This window comes from Corella eumyota, chromosome 2 (assembly GCF_963082875.1).
Source record: "Corella eumyota chromosome 2, kaCorEumy4.1, whole genome shotgun sequence".
Classification (NCBI taxonomy): domain Eukaryota; kingdom Metazoa; phylum Chordata; class Ascidiacea; order Phlebobranchia; family Corellidae; genus Corella; species Corella eumyota.
In genome coordinates this window covers 16,838,482-16,854,539 of record NC_137491.1, presented here as the reverse complement: position 1 = coordinate 16,854,539, position 16,058 = coordinate 16,838,482, and the positions used below count along the sequence as shown (strand labels likewise).

General features: G+C 29.1%; 1 protein-coding gene across 1 annotated transcript; it reads right to left on the bottom strand.

The window, feature by feature from the left end:
- Nucleotides 1–121: 121 nt before the first annotated feature.
- Nucleotides 122–15,633, bottom strand: LOC145741839 (nephrocystin-3-like). Its single transcript, XM_082559505.1, has 28 exons — nt 15,412–15,633; nt 14,761–14,913; nt 14,507–14,650; nt 14,075–14,149; nt 13,851–13,965; nt 13,322–13,476; nt 12,818–12,921; nt 12,432–12,559; nt 11,384–11,516; nt 10,943–11,027; nt 10,708–10,848; nt 10,144–10,293; nt 9,713–9,813; nt 8,840–8,941; nt 8,270–8,444; nt 7,602–7,802; nt 7,126–7,208; nt 6,627–6,774; nt 6,060–6,215; nt 5,157–5,362; nt 4,402–4,600; nt 3,460–3,602; nt 2,790–2,958; nt 2,521–2,648; nt 1,761–1,925; nt 1,227–1,398; nt 751–896; nt 122–360 (listed from the first exon to the last, which is right to left on the bottom strand). Exons 1-28 carry the CDS (start codon nt 15,523–15,525, stop codon nt 279–281), a joined length of 3,873 nt encoding a protein of 1,290 aa, XP_082415631.1. The 5' UTR covers nt 15,526–15,633; the 3' UTR covers nt 122–278.
- Nucleotides 15,634–16,058: the final 425 nt, after the last annotated feature.

The following is a 16,058-nucleotide window of genomic DNA, read 5'->3' as shown; positions in this document are numbered from 1 at the left end:
TCATGACATAAATATTTGTAAATAAAACCTTAACCTCATTTATGGTTGAGTCCAAATAGCCAGCAGTGTCCTTACAAAAATTATTTTAACCAAACTATAATAAGTAAATGTGTATTTTATTTTGTAAAAAATGCATATTTTAAAGTTAAATGTACACAATATAAAGATAATCCACACAAAAATAAAACAAGTATTAAAAATTTATGAGTCGATTTTACTTACAAAGCACTATAACATAAAAACAATAGATAGAAAAATAAATAAAATTAGAAATAACATTAATTGGATGTTCCCTGCTCTCTTTGTGAACAAACTTGATTATAAATAAATGCAGCTTCTTTTAAACTACCTTTGTTGTATCTGGATAAAACAACTTTATTTTATTTAAAATATAAAAATAATTTAATTTTATTTAATTTGTAGTCGCAGTTTAAATATTTTTATGGAAAAAAAACTGTGAAATTTTAAGACCTAATGTCTTGATTTTAAACCCACTCCTTATACTTTCTTTACAATCCAAACTTAGTGTAACATATGTTACCAAAACCGGGTCTCTAGTTTTTTTTAACAGTTTAGGATATTGATAATTATATTGGCTTGGCTGCTAAAACATGAAAGCAGTGGGGATCAAACATAGGGTCTTATGTAGTACTTTAAAATTTTCATACCACTATACCAAGCAGTAACAATTCAGTAACAATTAACAAATCATAAAAACAAAAAACACATAACAATTATAATTCAACTTACAATAACAGTGCAATGTTACTTAGTGTTTGAGAAACTTGCTTGCTATTGTTTCCCAGAGTGTTTCTGTATATCTCCAATGCTTGCTCATAGATCGGTAGAGCAGCATCTAAACGCTCTAATTGACATTCAGTAACTGCAAGGTTAACCTGAAATCAATAAAAAAACATAAAAATAATATTAAATTTTTGGGCCCAAGGGTCATATTTGTTTTATTTTTTTGTATTTATTTATTCTTGATGTAGAACGACTCAATTCATGATCTAAACATAGAGTAACATTTTTACCATAACCCAGTCTTGGGTTGACTTTGGCAGTTTGGGATACTATTGATAATAAATGCTCAACAATTATCGGCCAAAAAAAAACTTAAGGTTAAAATGTGTAATATTTAAAAAAATATTTATTTCAAAATATTAGCTTCAATATAAATTGATATTTTTAGATTAAATTTTACGTTTAAAACATAATATGATTACCATTGCGTTTGCAGCTTCTACGCTACTATCACCAGTTGAATTTTTCATAATTTCCACAAGCTCTTTATGAATATCACAAACATTTTCTAAATCATTTGACTTCTTGTAAAAGATTGTGAGATACCGAAGACAAGAAACAATTGCAACAATATTACTTTTATCCTCCATTTTTCTAAAGTAAAAACAAAATAAAGTAATTAGAAAAGAAAATGATGAATTGTTCAGGACAAATGGCCTAATCACAGAAGGTCTTGGGTTCCATTCCCACTGCATTAATTAGATACTTACACTTGGTACTTAGGCAGGGTAACATATGGTACCATATGCTTAAGGCTGTAATATAGGCCTTTCCACCTAAGGATTAACAAATTTAAAAAAATATCCCAAACTATCAAAGCCAACTAAAGATAGTTCAGGCTAACAAATGCCTTTCCATAAATGGGTCTACGCTAAATACTGTAATTTGCTATATGTTGTTAAATCTTTAAGGTCTTATTTTAAACTTAAATCACTATTACTTAAAAGTATTGTTACCTTAGATTTAAGCATTCTTGCATATACTTTGCAGCCTTTTTGTAGTTTTTTCTTGCATTAAAAACACAAGCAAGATTGTGATAATTTTGAGCTAATTCAATGTTATCATCTCCCAACAAGTTTTTCCTTAACTCAATGGATTGATCAAAATATGATTCTGCCAACCTAAAACAAGAATAAATAATTAATTAATTATACTTATATATATATTTTAAAAATATCTCTGAAGACATTTCTACAAAATGTACACAACCAGCCTGATGTAAACACCGGCAGCGTGGTGTAAAGGTAAGAACACTTGCTACACCATCATGAGGTAGTGGGTTCAATCCCCACTGCTCCCATGATGTAGCGCCCTTGAGTAAGGCGCTATAAACGGTATGAACTCCTGCTGAGCCAATACTTAATCAGCAGCTTAATTATCAGGCAATTATAATCTATAATATCCCAAACTGCTAAAGGCAACTCAAGAATGGGTCGGGGTAACTTATGTTACTCTATGCTTACGTCGCACAATCGACCTTCCCACATCGAGAATAAATTTATATACAAAAAAAAATGTAGAGGTTGGAGCACTCGGTATCGCTACATGAGGTCCAGGGTTTGATCCCCACTGTTTTAAACGTGTAGCATTCTTAAATTAAGGACTATTAGGGGTGCAAATGTCTGCCAAGCAAAAATCTAAACGTCGGGTTAATATATGGTAAAAAAATTTGTATTAAAAATTAGGTTTAAGTCATTTGTGAAAAAAAAGATTTACTCTAAATGGTTTTGTAGGTAATATAAAACTCCAAGATCATTAAGTGCTTTGGCACTTTCTAGTGTTATGTTATTCTGAGTAAACTCTTGCATTCTTAAGGCATATTTTCGTAACTTCTCCGACTGCTTCTACAAAAAAAAAAAATTTGAAAAAAAAATAATATTTTGTTATATATTATTATAACACTATTTTATGTTAATTTAAAAGGCCAACCTATCAGGCCTAAAATGACCCAGTTTTTCAAAACGGCAATTTTTGCTTTTTCTTACAATTCCAATTGATCTTCCATTTCCAGTAATGGACAACAATCTTTGTTGAAAACTTTCCGAATCCTCATTTTTTCCACTTTTATGACAAATTCGAACAAGAGAATTTAGTTCTTGAACAATCCTCATATTATCAGGGTTAGCACTACACTCTACTAACTCCAATGCCTGCCTTTAAATTGAAATTGTTTATTTTTACTGAGTATGTTTTGTTTTTAAAAAAAAAAACAGTATATCTTATTCGATTAAAATATATACAAAAATTATAACCCAAAATGCCCTTCTTTTAAAATGTACAATTTAGAAAAAATAATTTAAATTTTCTAAAAAGAGCATTTTATTTATTTCTTTTATATTTATTTATCCTCAAAGTGGAAAGGTTGACTGCACGACCTAAACATAGAATAACATCAGTTACCCTGACCCAGTCTTAAGTTGCCCTTGGCAGTTTGGGATATTATAGATTATAAATGTCAGATAATTGAACTGCTGATTAATTGTTGGCTAAACAGGAGTTTATACAATTTATAGAGCCTTACTAAAGGCTGCTGCATCATGAAAGCAGTGGGAATTGACCCCAGGTACTCATATAGTGAAGTAAATTGTTCTAAGAATTACACCATGCTGCTGTTTTTTTTTAATATCTACCATTTATTATGAATTTATAGTATACCTGTAAAGTGGTTCAGCAGTTGTCAACTTTCCCCATTGAAAATAAACCGAAGCGAGATGGTGGAAAGCATCAGCTACAAGAGGATGATCAGGGTTCAAAGTAGTTTCTTGTATTTCAATACATCTTTGTAACATTTCAACACCCTGTAAGAAACAATAGAAATCATAAATTTGTATGTATGGTAGTTGGATAACTATATGAAGTCATGAGGCGATTCCTACTGGTCTCTTGTATTTTTTTTGTATATATCTTTATCCTCGATGTGGGAAAGTTGAATGCGCGACTTAAACATAGAGTAACATCAGTAACTCTGACCCAGTCTCGAGTTGCCTGTGGCAGTTTGGGATATTATAGATTACAATTGCCTGATAATTATACTGCTGATTAAGTGCTGGCTCAGCAGGAGTTCATACCGTTTATAGCGCCTTACTCAAGGGCGCTACAGCATGAGAATAGTGGGGATTGAACCCACGATCTCATGTGTAGTGTAGCAAGTGTTCTTACCACCACACCACGCTGCCGGTTAATGTTGTAGCGTATTCAGAGTAAAGGCAAATTGTTCTTGCTTTGACTAAGCCTGAATAATATTCAGCAGGTTCTTCAGGCAATATGAATATTAATTATATTCAAAGATGGCAAAGGCAACCAGTGCCTTCGTAAAGGTAACAAAAGTTACTTTAAAAGCAGGCTTTAATGTTAGTCTTTTTATTGAAAAAACAAATTTATATTTGATTTTTCTGATTCATCTGTAATATTAAAGGTTTACTAAAAACAGTAAACCAACAATTTTAAAAATAAAATTAGGATAAATTGAATAAAAATATAATACTAAAAAATCAAAAACATAACTATAAATAATAAACTAAATATATTCTCAGCGCTGTCACATAAAATAAAAACAAAACTAGCAATAAATTTTTAAAATCAAAAATTAGAATTCACCTTTTCGAATAAAGCAAGATCTTTCATGAACCTTCCAAAATCCAAATAAATTAAAGAAACCTCTCCCATGGTGGTACCTTGGTTACCGTTCGAAACATTATTTTCTAATTTTCTTATTTCAATGCTGTAGTAATTGGCAATTTTTTGTTTTTCTTCGTTCAGATAATTCCAAAGATCCACTAGCTGGCTAGCACGGCCTCTGAAAAACATATGAATAATACAATTTTTATACATACCCTGTTTGTAACTAAAAATTGTTTTGTATATTTTTGGAAGGATTGTTTTATTTTTTTGAAGAAGTGCTGACTTTTTAGCCAAACATATTGTAACCTTGTTACCCAAGCCCAGTCTTGGTTTTCCATTTTTCGATATTATTTATTGACTTTGTGATATTAATCGCCTGATGTCACTACATCTCAGCAGTGAAAACCTAATCTAAAAGCAGCAGAGATTACCCTATATGCTACTTACTAAACCACTAAACCAATATTTAATCCAGCAGTATGGTGAAGTGGTAAAAGTTTTTGACATCACCACATGAGATTCTGGGTTTAACCTTTGTTGCTTATATATCAAAATTTTCTTATTAGTATAGCCCAATAAATAGTACAAACTTCAAAAACCATCACGCACGAGGATTATTAAGCAATTTTCCCCATCCGAAATAAATTTAAACATAAGTTTAAGTAACAATTAATGCTAGATGTTAAGGCTGTAAAAAAAACAACTTTTGTAATTTCTTAAAAGCTACAAACCTTGAATATAATATATAAAACACATGTGGTGATTTCAAAGCTTCCATGAGTATTTCTCTTTCATCTTCTTTTTTTAACAACCATAATCTCATGTCAGTAATTCGAGGAGTCCAAACCTCGTGTTTAAGTTGAACAATCATTTTCTGGTAACAACGTTTCTTGTGGACATCATTACCAACATAAATATCATACATAACAGTTTCAACCTATTTGGTTGTTTAAAATACTTTATTATTGGTTAAAATTATTTTAAAAGTTAAAAATATGTTTTTTTTAAATTATTCGTCTATATTTATTTGGAAAAAATATGTTTTTTGAAATTAATTTTCTATATTTAGTTTTGAAAAAATATGTTTTTTGAAATTAATTTTCTATTTTTATTTTTGATGTGTAAACGCTGATTTTATGGCCTAACTAAAGAGTATTTTTAAATATTTTAACCCAGTTTTCAAATGTGCTAGGCAGTTTAAGATATTTTCAGTGAAATTATCTGATAATTAACATGCCAACTGTTTTTGGCTTGCAAAAGTTGAAATTGCTTGTAGCACCTTGTTTAAGGGTGCTATGGTAGCAGTTGGATTTGAACCAAGAGCCACAACTAGTAATATCAAGTATTCTAAAATTCTACAACACAAAACTGCTAACATCTTTTTTAATTTATAAAAAAAATTACTAATTTAAAAGATATATCAATATTATTCTGTTGTAGACAAAAAGTACTCATTTTAAACTTATAATTTTAAATTATTTGATAGAATTTAAGTTATATAGATAATGTCAAATTTTACAAACAAAGGTATAAAAAAAAGTTCAAAGAATTTCTAAAACTTTTCCGAAATCTATTTAAAATATTATTTTATTTATTTAAATATAAAATTTCATAACCAAACTTTATTTCATCACCTCTGAATTGTGAAGAACTAATAACCCAGCTCTCTCCTGGACAATGCAGAACTTTTTCAAACTTATTGTAATTGAGATTAATGTTGGCCAAGTTAGATTGGGAATCATTAATATTAGTTCATCTTCTGATAATCCATTTCTTGAACAAACTAACATCTATAAAAATAAAAAATAAAATTTTTTGAATTTTTGTAAGAGATTTATTAATTTAGTATTATTCGTTATGGCCAATTAAATAGCAACAATTTATTCTCAACAATATCTCAAACTTCTTAAGGCATTTGTTTATATTTATTTATCTTTGTTGTGGGAAGGTCGACCTCACAACCTAAACATAGAGTAACATCAGTTACCCTGACCCAGTCTCAAGTTGCCTTTGGCAGTTTGGGATATTATAGATTATAATTGCCTGATAATTGACCTGCTAATAAAGTATTAGTTCAGCAGGAGTTCATAATGTTTTACAGCGTTTTCGTTAAGTGTTGGGTAGGATAACAAATGTAACCTTATACAATGTTAAACACATTGAGAAGAAAAATGTAAAATATATATATATATATAAATAACCTGAAGAATATGTTTCATATTGTGTAGCGTCTCACTGTTTCTGCAATTGTTTTCAACATAATGAAATAAAAGACGATAAAGTTCGGTGGAATCCCGGGTTTGAAGAATTGTGGGTAAAGAGCTCTCAGGTAAAATGCTTTCACAAATACTAAACAAAAATAAACTTTTGAAATAATAAAAGAAAACAGTTACTATTTGTTAAGCGGTATAAACAGTATATGAACTACTGTCAAGCTTAACACTAAATAGCAATTATTTGTCAATTTTAAGCAATTGTATCCCAAACTGTCAAAGTCAACTAGAGACTGGGCCAGGGTAACAAATGCATATCTACATTTTTTGCCGTAAATCGATTTTACCAAATTGAGGACAAATAATGAAACAAAAAAATATAATTTTCATAAATTAATGGCTTTTTAATAGAAATCTAAAACCAATTTAAATTAAAATAATTTTATATTTATAAGTAGCAAAAAAAATTATTAAGTATTGTACATACTTGCATAGTAGGACAGATAGAAGTTTAACATAAAGTGGATGGCAAGTGGTAGCTGTTCTGCAATGTGCTACACTGTCAAGTTCCTTTAAAAATAAAAAACAATTTAATCCAATTATATTATGATGAAAACTAAGCATATTTCAGGCACAGTAAAATTAAAAAACCTGTGTTTTTGTTATACAGCTCTAACAGTTAGATAATACTTATAAGTAGTTAGGCTACAATTTAATTGTTGTAATATAGTCGCAATTCTTAAATAAGATTTGGCTGCATTAAATTACTCAGGCACCACAAAATGAAGTTTTTTTTATTTTGTTAAACCATTATTTGGACATAGATATATATATATATATATATTGTCCACCAAGCCTCATTATACATGGACATTGTTATGGTGATTAAAAACTTAAATTTTATTTTAAAATTATTTTTGTAAAAAAAAACTTTTATTAAAAAAAAAGCTACACATGACTCACCATTTGTTGAGGTATATTAACTTTCCTTTGCTCAGCATGGCTTTTAACAATCACACGAGCAGAAGGAATAGAAAGAGGTTCCAAGTGAATAGTTGGAAATTGCCTCCATTCCTCGGGACAGAGGTTGGCACCAACTGATATTACAACCCTTAAGCCGACATGGAGTGGGTCTAGAAGCCAGTTAAAATGATGCTGTGCATCCTAAACAATTTTAAAATCAAACCGTTTAAAAAAACAAATATAAATATTTTAATTATTACCAAAATAAATGTGGTTTTTGACATTTGCTTTAATACAATGGGTTCAGGGTTTGATGCCCACCGCTTACAAGTAAGAATGCTTTAAAGTTAGGCGTAATGAATGGGACTTTTTCTTGTCTAGCCAAAAATTTATTGGCAGGTTAATTATCAAATAATATGATGAATAATATTCAAAAAATGAAACTAAAGCCTAGGTAGGGGCAACATATGTTAAACAAATGTTTAGGCTGTGAAGTCAGCCTTTCATATCAAGGATAAAAAAAATATTTAAAATTATGCCAACTTTTTAGGCTTTCATTCAATAATATATTAAGATATTTTAAGCCCATAAACAATTCATTAAAATATTTAAAAAAAAAAATAGAAAAATGTATAGTAGTAAATGGGTCTAGCGTTTTATTAAACCACCTTTAGTAAATCAATTGAATCGACAACGATCAAAATCCTTTTATTCCCTCTTGTGGAATATTGTTCAAGTGATCGAGGTAACAGTTCTCTTAGTTTAATAAGATCGTACATTGATGAGGTGATGGGAGGTTGGTAATATATCGGAATATGCTGACGAAGTTGCAGAAGTAAATGTCTAGAAACAGAATTTTTAACACATTTTAAATCAAAATTTTTTGGCAAACTTTGTGATAAGGTTTTAAAAAAAGCTAGTTCTGCCTTTAAGCTATTTCACATAAACTGTCATCGTAACTTGAGCAACATAAATGATAGATATCATATTTTAAAAGCATTTATATTGGATATATATATACATATTTAGTTATATAGAATAAAACATCTTTTATAGTTTGGTATATCAGTCATGGCAACGCACCATAAGTCAAAAGGTTTTGGGTTCAAGCCCCTATCAATGCCACACTAATAGCCTTTAAGACTGGCGTTTACAGATAGCTTAAATACTTCACATCAGCAAAAATTGCCCCAATAAAATACCCTTTTTTTGTAGAGTGATATGAAATAAAATTTTACCTTAGCATTATAACTGGTTCAGCATCCAATGCTTTTGAACTTGTAACAAAATGTTTTAAAACTAAAAGGCCAGGTTGGGTTTTCTGCAGTCTGTGAGCCCAACTAAAAAAGAAATTATTTTAATAGAAATCCATTTAAAAAGAAAAATGGCGACTTTATAAATTCAATATAATAAAAACTAAAAATAAAAGGAAAATTTAAATTTAAATTAGTTTTACTTTCAAATTAGTTATTGTTTCCTTTAAAAAATAATATTGCTTCTAGGATTGGGCCAATCGAATCCGAGTCCGAGTACTCGGTCCGAGTATTAAGAATATTTTAATACTCGTGCTCGTTGAGCATTTTTTAGTACTCGAACGCCGAGTAATAATTTCGTATACGAATTACTTTACATAAAAAAACACGAAGTTTGCCTTTTTCTAATAAATTATAATTTACTCTTAATTATATCAGGTTATTTAAGCAACGATTGCGCAACAAATACACTTTTTATATAGAAAATTTTACGCATAATAAATTTGAGACTTTTACATTTTCGTTTAGACTTAAAATGATATTGCTATCAGGGATATCATTTTAAGTCTAAACAACGTTAAACACTTATAATCCATAAATACGTGATTTTTGGCAAATTTTGCAGTTTAAAATTATGCGAAAAAGATTCTCGTGAACAGTTATATACGTTTAAATGACGTCATAACCGAGTACTCGGACTCGGCCGAGTATCGCGTCAAAATACTCGGGCTCGTCGAATCCGAGTAATTTGGATTTTAGCCCATCCCTACAAAACTAATTAGGCCTATAAAACTAACAGATTAATTAAAAAACCTCATAAAATCTAAAAAAAAATTATAACATCATTAAAAATGAAACCTTGATAAAATGGAGGTTTTTCCAGATCCAGATGTCCCAGAAACAAGTAGAGGAGGAACAGGACCTGGAGAGGTAACAACTTCATCCAATCTTTCATAACACTAAAAAAATTAAAGTAGCGTGATGTTAAAATTTTGTCTAAACAGAACTTAAGGCCACAGAGTCCTGAGTTCGATCCCCACTAATCTCATGCTTAAGCAACTATGAGTAAGCCTCTATAAACAGTAGAACTCCTTCTCATACAATAATTAATCAGCAGTTTAATTATGGGTAAATTATAATCTACAATATCCCAAGATGCCAAAAGCAACTCAAGACTGGGTTAGGGTAACTGATGTTACTTTATGTTTAGGTCATGAAGTCAAACTTCCCACATTGAAGATAAATAAAAAAAATTGGTTCAAGCAAATAAAGAAATTAAAGACAGTTACCCTTTCAATTCCAACAAGAGGTAAAGAGTTGGATTGGTTAGTTGAAATAAATAACTCATGTTGTTCCTGTTCCATTTGATCGTCCAATTTAATTTCATCAATACAAGAAACATCAAAGTCATTGTCCGAATGCTTTTTGATTCCAAAATTCTAAAAAAATTAAAAAAATTATTGAATTTTTTGTACTAACCGAGTTAGTAACATTGCTCAACTGTTAAGATAAAAAACATTAACATCACAGTGATTAAAGTACCTATTCTTTATTACATGAGGTCCTAGGTTTGAATCCCGCTGTTTCTATGTTCTAGCAATTTTTAGTGAAATAATATAAATGATATTAAAGACCTAAATTATAAATAAATTAGTAGAATAAGGTCAATCATGTCTAAATCTGACAAAGCCAACTAAGACAGCACTGGGTAATAAAAGTCTATGTTAAAGCTGCTCCATGTTGAAAGCTGGCCTTTTCACATTGCTAAATCACAAAATTTTAATTTGTGAAAATTTTTTTTTGTTAAATATATAATATTTAAAAATTACTTTATTAGAATTTATTTATTTTACCAATGTAACTGCATGTAAAAGTTCTTTAACAGCAATATCATAAACTTCATTCGAATGGTTATAAAACAAATATTTTTTTGGATTTGAATTTTTGAGTATTCTATTATACAGTTCCTCACATTCAAAATAGGATGAAGTATCCTATATTAAAACACAACAAAATTTATTTAAAAAAATTTTAAATTTAAATTTATAAACAAAACACTACATAATTATTTTAAAAATATTTTAATACCTTTTCTGTGTTTTTAATTCCAAAAACTAAATGCTTTTTTTCTTCAGCTTTAGAAAATGCTGTATGACATTCTAAGGCAGTGTATCTAAAAATTAAAATTTATTTTCATAGGAAAAGCTCATAAAATAAAAATTATATTATTTTAAATGTATATATATTGTAAGTCCGAGGTTCGATCCCTACTGTATGCACTTTTTGATTTTCTTTTACAGTATTAAAATTACCTCAAGTAAAATATAAGCCAAATAAAAAATATATTAGCACCAATGCTATAAGTTTATTAACTTAATTTTTTATTAACTCAATAAACCATAATTTTTTGCTTAGGCTTTTAGCATTATTCAAAATATATAAAATTAAAATGTTAAATAGCCTATTTTTTAAATTAAAACAAAGTTTTTTATGCAACAAAAAATTTCACATTAAAATCATTACACTTACTTTCCTAATGTTCTGCCAATAAAAAATATACAAACGTCAGCTATAGATAAAGCATATTTAATAATATTCTCGGAATATGATTTGTTTTTGTCATGATTAACATTTGCGGGATGATCAAAATATTCTTGCAAATCTAAAATAAAACAAAAAGAAAAATTAAACAGCTTTTTTATTTATATTATCAGTTAGATATGGGCAGCATAGTGTAATGGTCAGAACACTTGGCTTTACTACATGGGGTCTTGGGTTTGATCCACACTGCTTTAATGCTGTAGTGCCCTTGAATAAGGTGCTATAAACGATAAAAACTCTTGCTAAGCCAACACTTAATCAGCAGCTTTATTATCGGGCAATAATATTCTTAAACATCCAAAACTGTCGAAGGCAACCCCAGACAGGAACAGGGTAACTGATGTCTATGTTTAAGTCAAGAAGACCTTCCCACAAAATAGATGAACAAAACTGAAAAAAATATTTTTAAAGAAAATTGTAAATTAAAACTAATCTTTATAAGGTGGGGCATATTTTATCTTACATGTGCAATTAACCATAAATACATAATCTTTCAAGCAGTTAAAATTGCTTTTTATATAGAAATAAAAGAAAATAATATTTTGTCATTCATGAACAAATTACAAAAAAATGTTTTAAACCATTTTTTTTCATTTATTTATTCTTAATAAGAAGAAGTCAATTTTATGACCTAAACATCGAGTAACAGCAGTTACCCAAACCCAGTCTTGAGTTTTTTTTGGCAAATTAGTATAATATTAACTATATTAGCTTGATAATTAAACTGCTGATTAAGTGTTGACTTAGTGGGAGTTAATACCGTTTATGGCGGAATCCAACTAACAACAGATATGTTTATAATACCCAAAAAGTTGCACAACACAAAAAAAGTTAAACCCCAACAAAAACTGTAATGCTTCTAATTAAAAGGTATCCAGATATATTAAATATTTTATTAGGTTAGATAAAAGACACAGCATAAAAAATACAGAAGTTACGATTTTCATTACAACAATTTAAAATTCAAAATTTTTACCTGTAAAGTGCATGACAGACAGGAACTTTCCTTCTTTTTGACAAAGTAATTTAATTTCTTTAAACATATTGTATTTGAAAAATAAATCCATATCTGGTTTGGTGTCGATTGTGCATGAAATATAACATCTAAAAAATTAAAGATAAATTATATAACCAACCTTTGGGTATCGACATAAGGTCTTGGGTTCGATTCCCACTGTCTTCTGTTTTTTTTCGTATTTATTTGTAATATGAAGAGGTTAACTTTATGGCCTAAACCTTAAAAAGAGTAACACCAGTTAACCCATAGTCAACTGAAGACTTAGTCAGGTTAACTAATGTTACTCTATTCTATGTTTAGACTGTGAAGTCGACCTTTTCAGTCTTTAAAAAACAAGCATTTACCTTAAGACATGATTTCCATATAGATCCACTGGTTCGTTTATAATTGGTAAAATAGTTGAAGAGTTTTCAGTGATTTGTAGAGGATTCGGTGAATTTGCATTCCTCTAAAAAAGGATTGCAAAATAAAAATAAAAACAAAAAATCAAATGAAATAAAAATGGTTTAACATATTCCATATCCGATATAAATTGCCTAACAATGGTTTTTAAAGCAATATGTATTATAGACACAATCTTTCTTTAAAAACACTTTAACCTTGTTTCTATTTAAAATAGCTTACTTTACCAGGACCCCCAAAATAAAAATAATAAAACCCTATCTGTGTGGGGGTAAAATATAGGGGTCTAAAATGGCAGTTGTCCAAGGTTGAAAATTTATGTTTAATTTTCATGAAGTTAAGAAATTTAAAGTGTATATGGCCAAAGTAAAAATTTTTTTAAATATGAGTCTTTGTAACAAATGTTAGCCTTATAATTTCATTATTATGTGAAAGTATTACATTACCATTTCGTCTGGATGTCTGTAATTATCTTGTAGATCTAACATGCTCTCAGCATAATCGAGATTCACGTCGTTCCGTAGTTGAGTATAACTTCCAAATATTGAAGTTGTTTCACTTTCAGCTCTACCCCACCATTCATCTCCCGAAAACATTTGAGCTAAAAAAAGTTGGAAGTATTAAGCTCTGAATTTTTTTACTTATTTTTTACCCATCGAAAAAATTGATTATATGCATCAGATAAGATACAAAGCATACATAAGATCATATATTTGATACAGACTGTTGCAATGAAAAGTTGACACACTGACAGCTACTACTTTTAGCTAAAAAAACTGAACAGTAGTTAAAAAATCAGGCAATATTACTGGATTAGTAGATTTTGAGAGACAGTAATCAGGGCTGCGGTACAGAAAAAAATTTTATGGTAAGTGAGTGTTGACATTTTTTGTATATAAATATTAGAAGAAAAAAAATCTGTATTATAAAAAAATATAACAAAAACAAGAAGACAATGTGATAAAATTGGTTTACCTGTTGATTTTAAAGATTTTTGTGATACTTCATTCATGGAATAATTCATATCATCACCAGTAGCCACTCCATAAGCTTGCATGCTTTGAAACTGACTTTCTAGTTGTCTTTTTGCCTAATTTAAAACATATTTTCAAGAAAAAATAAGCACAGTAACCTGTAAAGTAGTTAAGGTGACACAATTTATTCATAAATTGTGATTTAAATTAGAAAAATTTTCCAACCTGTAACAGCGCTTGAATTTCTGATTCTTTAGTTTCTCGAAATATCTTAAATTGACGTTGAATTTTTTCTCGATCCTAATAAAATTAAAAGTTACTTAGAATTAAAAAAAAAAAAAAAAAAAAGAATTAAAAAATTAAAAGTTACTAGAATAGAATTAAAATTTTAATAAAAAACTGGCAGTAATACAGAAACTGCTTTTTTACCACAATGGTCTCTAGGCATTTTATTAAAAAGTCCTGGGTTCAATCCCTTGATGTCACTTTATTGTTAAAATAACAAATTATAAATTTTTTGCTAGGTTAAGCAAAAGCAATTTTGTCTGAAAAGTAACTAAAAAAACTACAGTTAAAAGATGAAAGCAATTTCTTACATTTCAAATAAAAATTTATACAAATTTAATATTTTTAAATGTGGTTATATTTAATATTTACTTGTTCAAGAGCAAGAGCCCTAGAGGTCGCCTCATAACCACTATTTAAAGCTGTATCTCGTTCTGCTCTCAACTTTTGACATTGTTTATTTACAGCTTGAAGTTCTGCTCTTAATTTGTTGTTCTCAATTTCCAACTTTTGTTCCTGATGAAGGTATTTTAAATATTTAAAATTCAAAGTTTAATTATTTAATTACACTAGCCCAATATAAAAATATTAATAAAAAATATTCAACCAATAATTAAAAATTTTACCTTTCTTTGTAAGGCTTCAATTTCTTGATCTTTTGTGATTTTTAAAGTGTCGTAATCCTTCCGAGATCGATCCCCTGATTCTGGAGGAATTAATAAAGTCGAGTTGGATGAAGGTTCTAAAGATCCAGAAGTTTTTGCAGATCCTGGAACTTGCTATAAAAAAGATTTATACAAAAAATTGCATTATACACTAATTACTTTAGCATAAATTATTATATATCTATTTATCTTCGATTTGGAGAAGTCAACTTTATGACCTGAACATAGAGTAACAACTGTAACCCTGACCCAGTCTTGAGTTGCCCTTGGCAGTTTGGGATATTATAGGGTATGATTGCCCGATAATTTAGCTGCTGATTAAGTATTGGCCCAGCAGAAATTTAAACTGTTTATAGCGCCTTACTCTAGGGCATTACAGCCTGAAAGCAGTGGCGAATGAAACCCATGTAATGAAGCCAAGTGTTCTAACCACTTTACAATTTATATAGTCTTAGGTTCAATTCCCTTTGCCTTCAAGTTAAAACTTTTTCGAGCAAGATATTAAACAGAAATTAATCAACTAATAAATAGCATGTGATCAACTCACAAAAGACACAGAAAAGAAGTGTTAGTTTATATTAAAATCAATAAGACTATAAAAAAACTTGTTACTTTTTGACGTGGCAAAGTTAGTCTTTTGTTTGAATTTGAATTCTCATTTGGAATGTTTAACTCCACATTGTTTCCCCCATTTCCTGGAATGGAATTCGACACAGCAGACCCCATAACAAAACAGTTTTAAATTTTTCCCCAAATATTTTAGTTACATTTTTACAAAATCATAGTTTTAATAATAAACTATAAACTAAGACTTGTGCATTAAACCCAAGTACATCTTCTAAACTAAATAAATAAACATTAAGTAAGCCAACTGTACATTAACTACTAGATTAATAGAAAACATTTAAAACGTAGAAAAGTTTAGAAGATATTTTCGATCTTTTACAAAACAAAGCAAAATAAACGGGGGATTTCCCTACTCGAAACAACAAATGTTTGGAATTTTTATTAATTTTTTTATATTTATTTATCCTCGTTCTGTGTAGGGCGAGTTTCCGACGTTAACATTATCAATTTAAGTTAACCTGATTACATCTAAAGGTGTTGTTGTTATGTTCAAGTGTTGTTGACCATTACTGTTAACTGACCTGCGTAGGTGTAATGGTCAGATCACTTGACTTCACTACATAAGGTCATGGATTCGATCCCCACTGCTCTTAAGCATTAGCGCTTTTCAGAAACCATCACTGATTTAAACT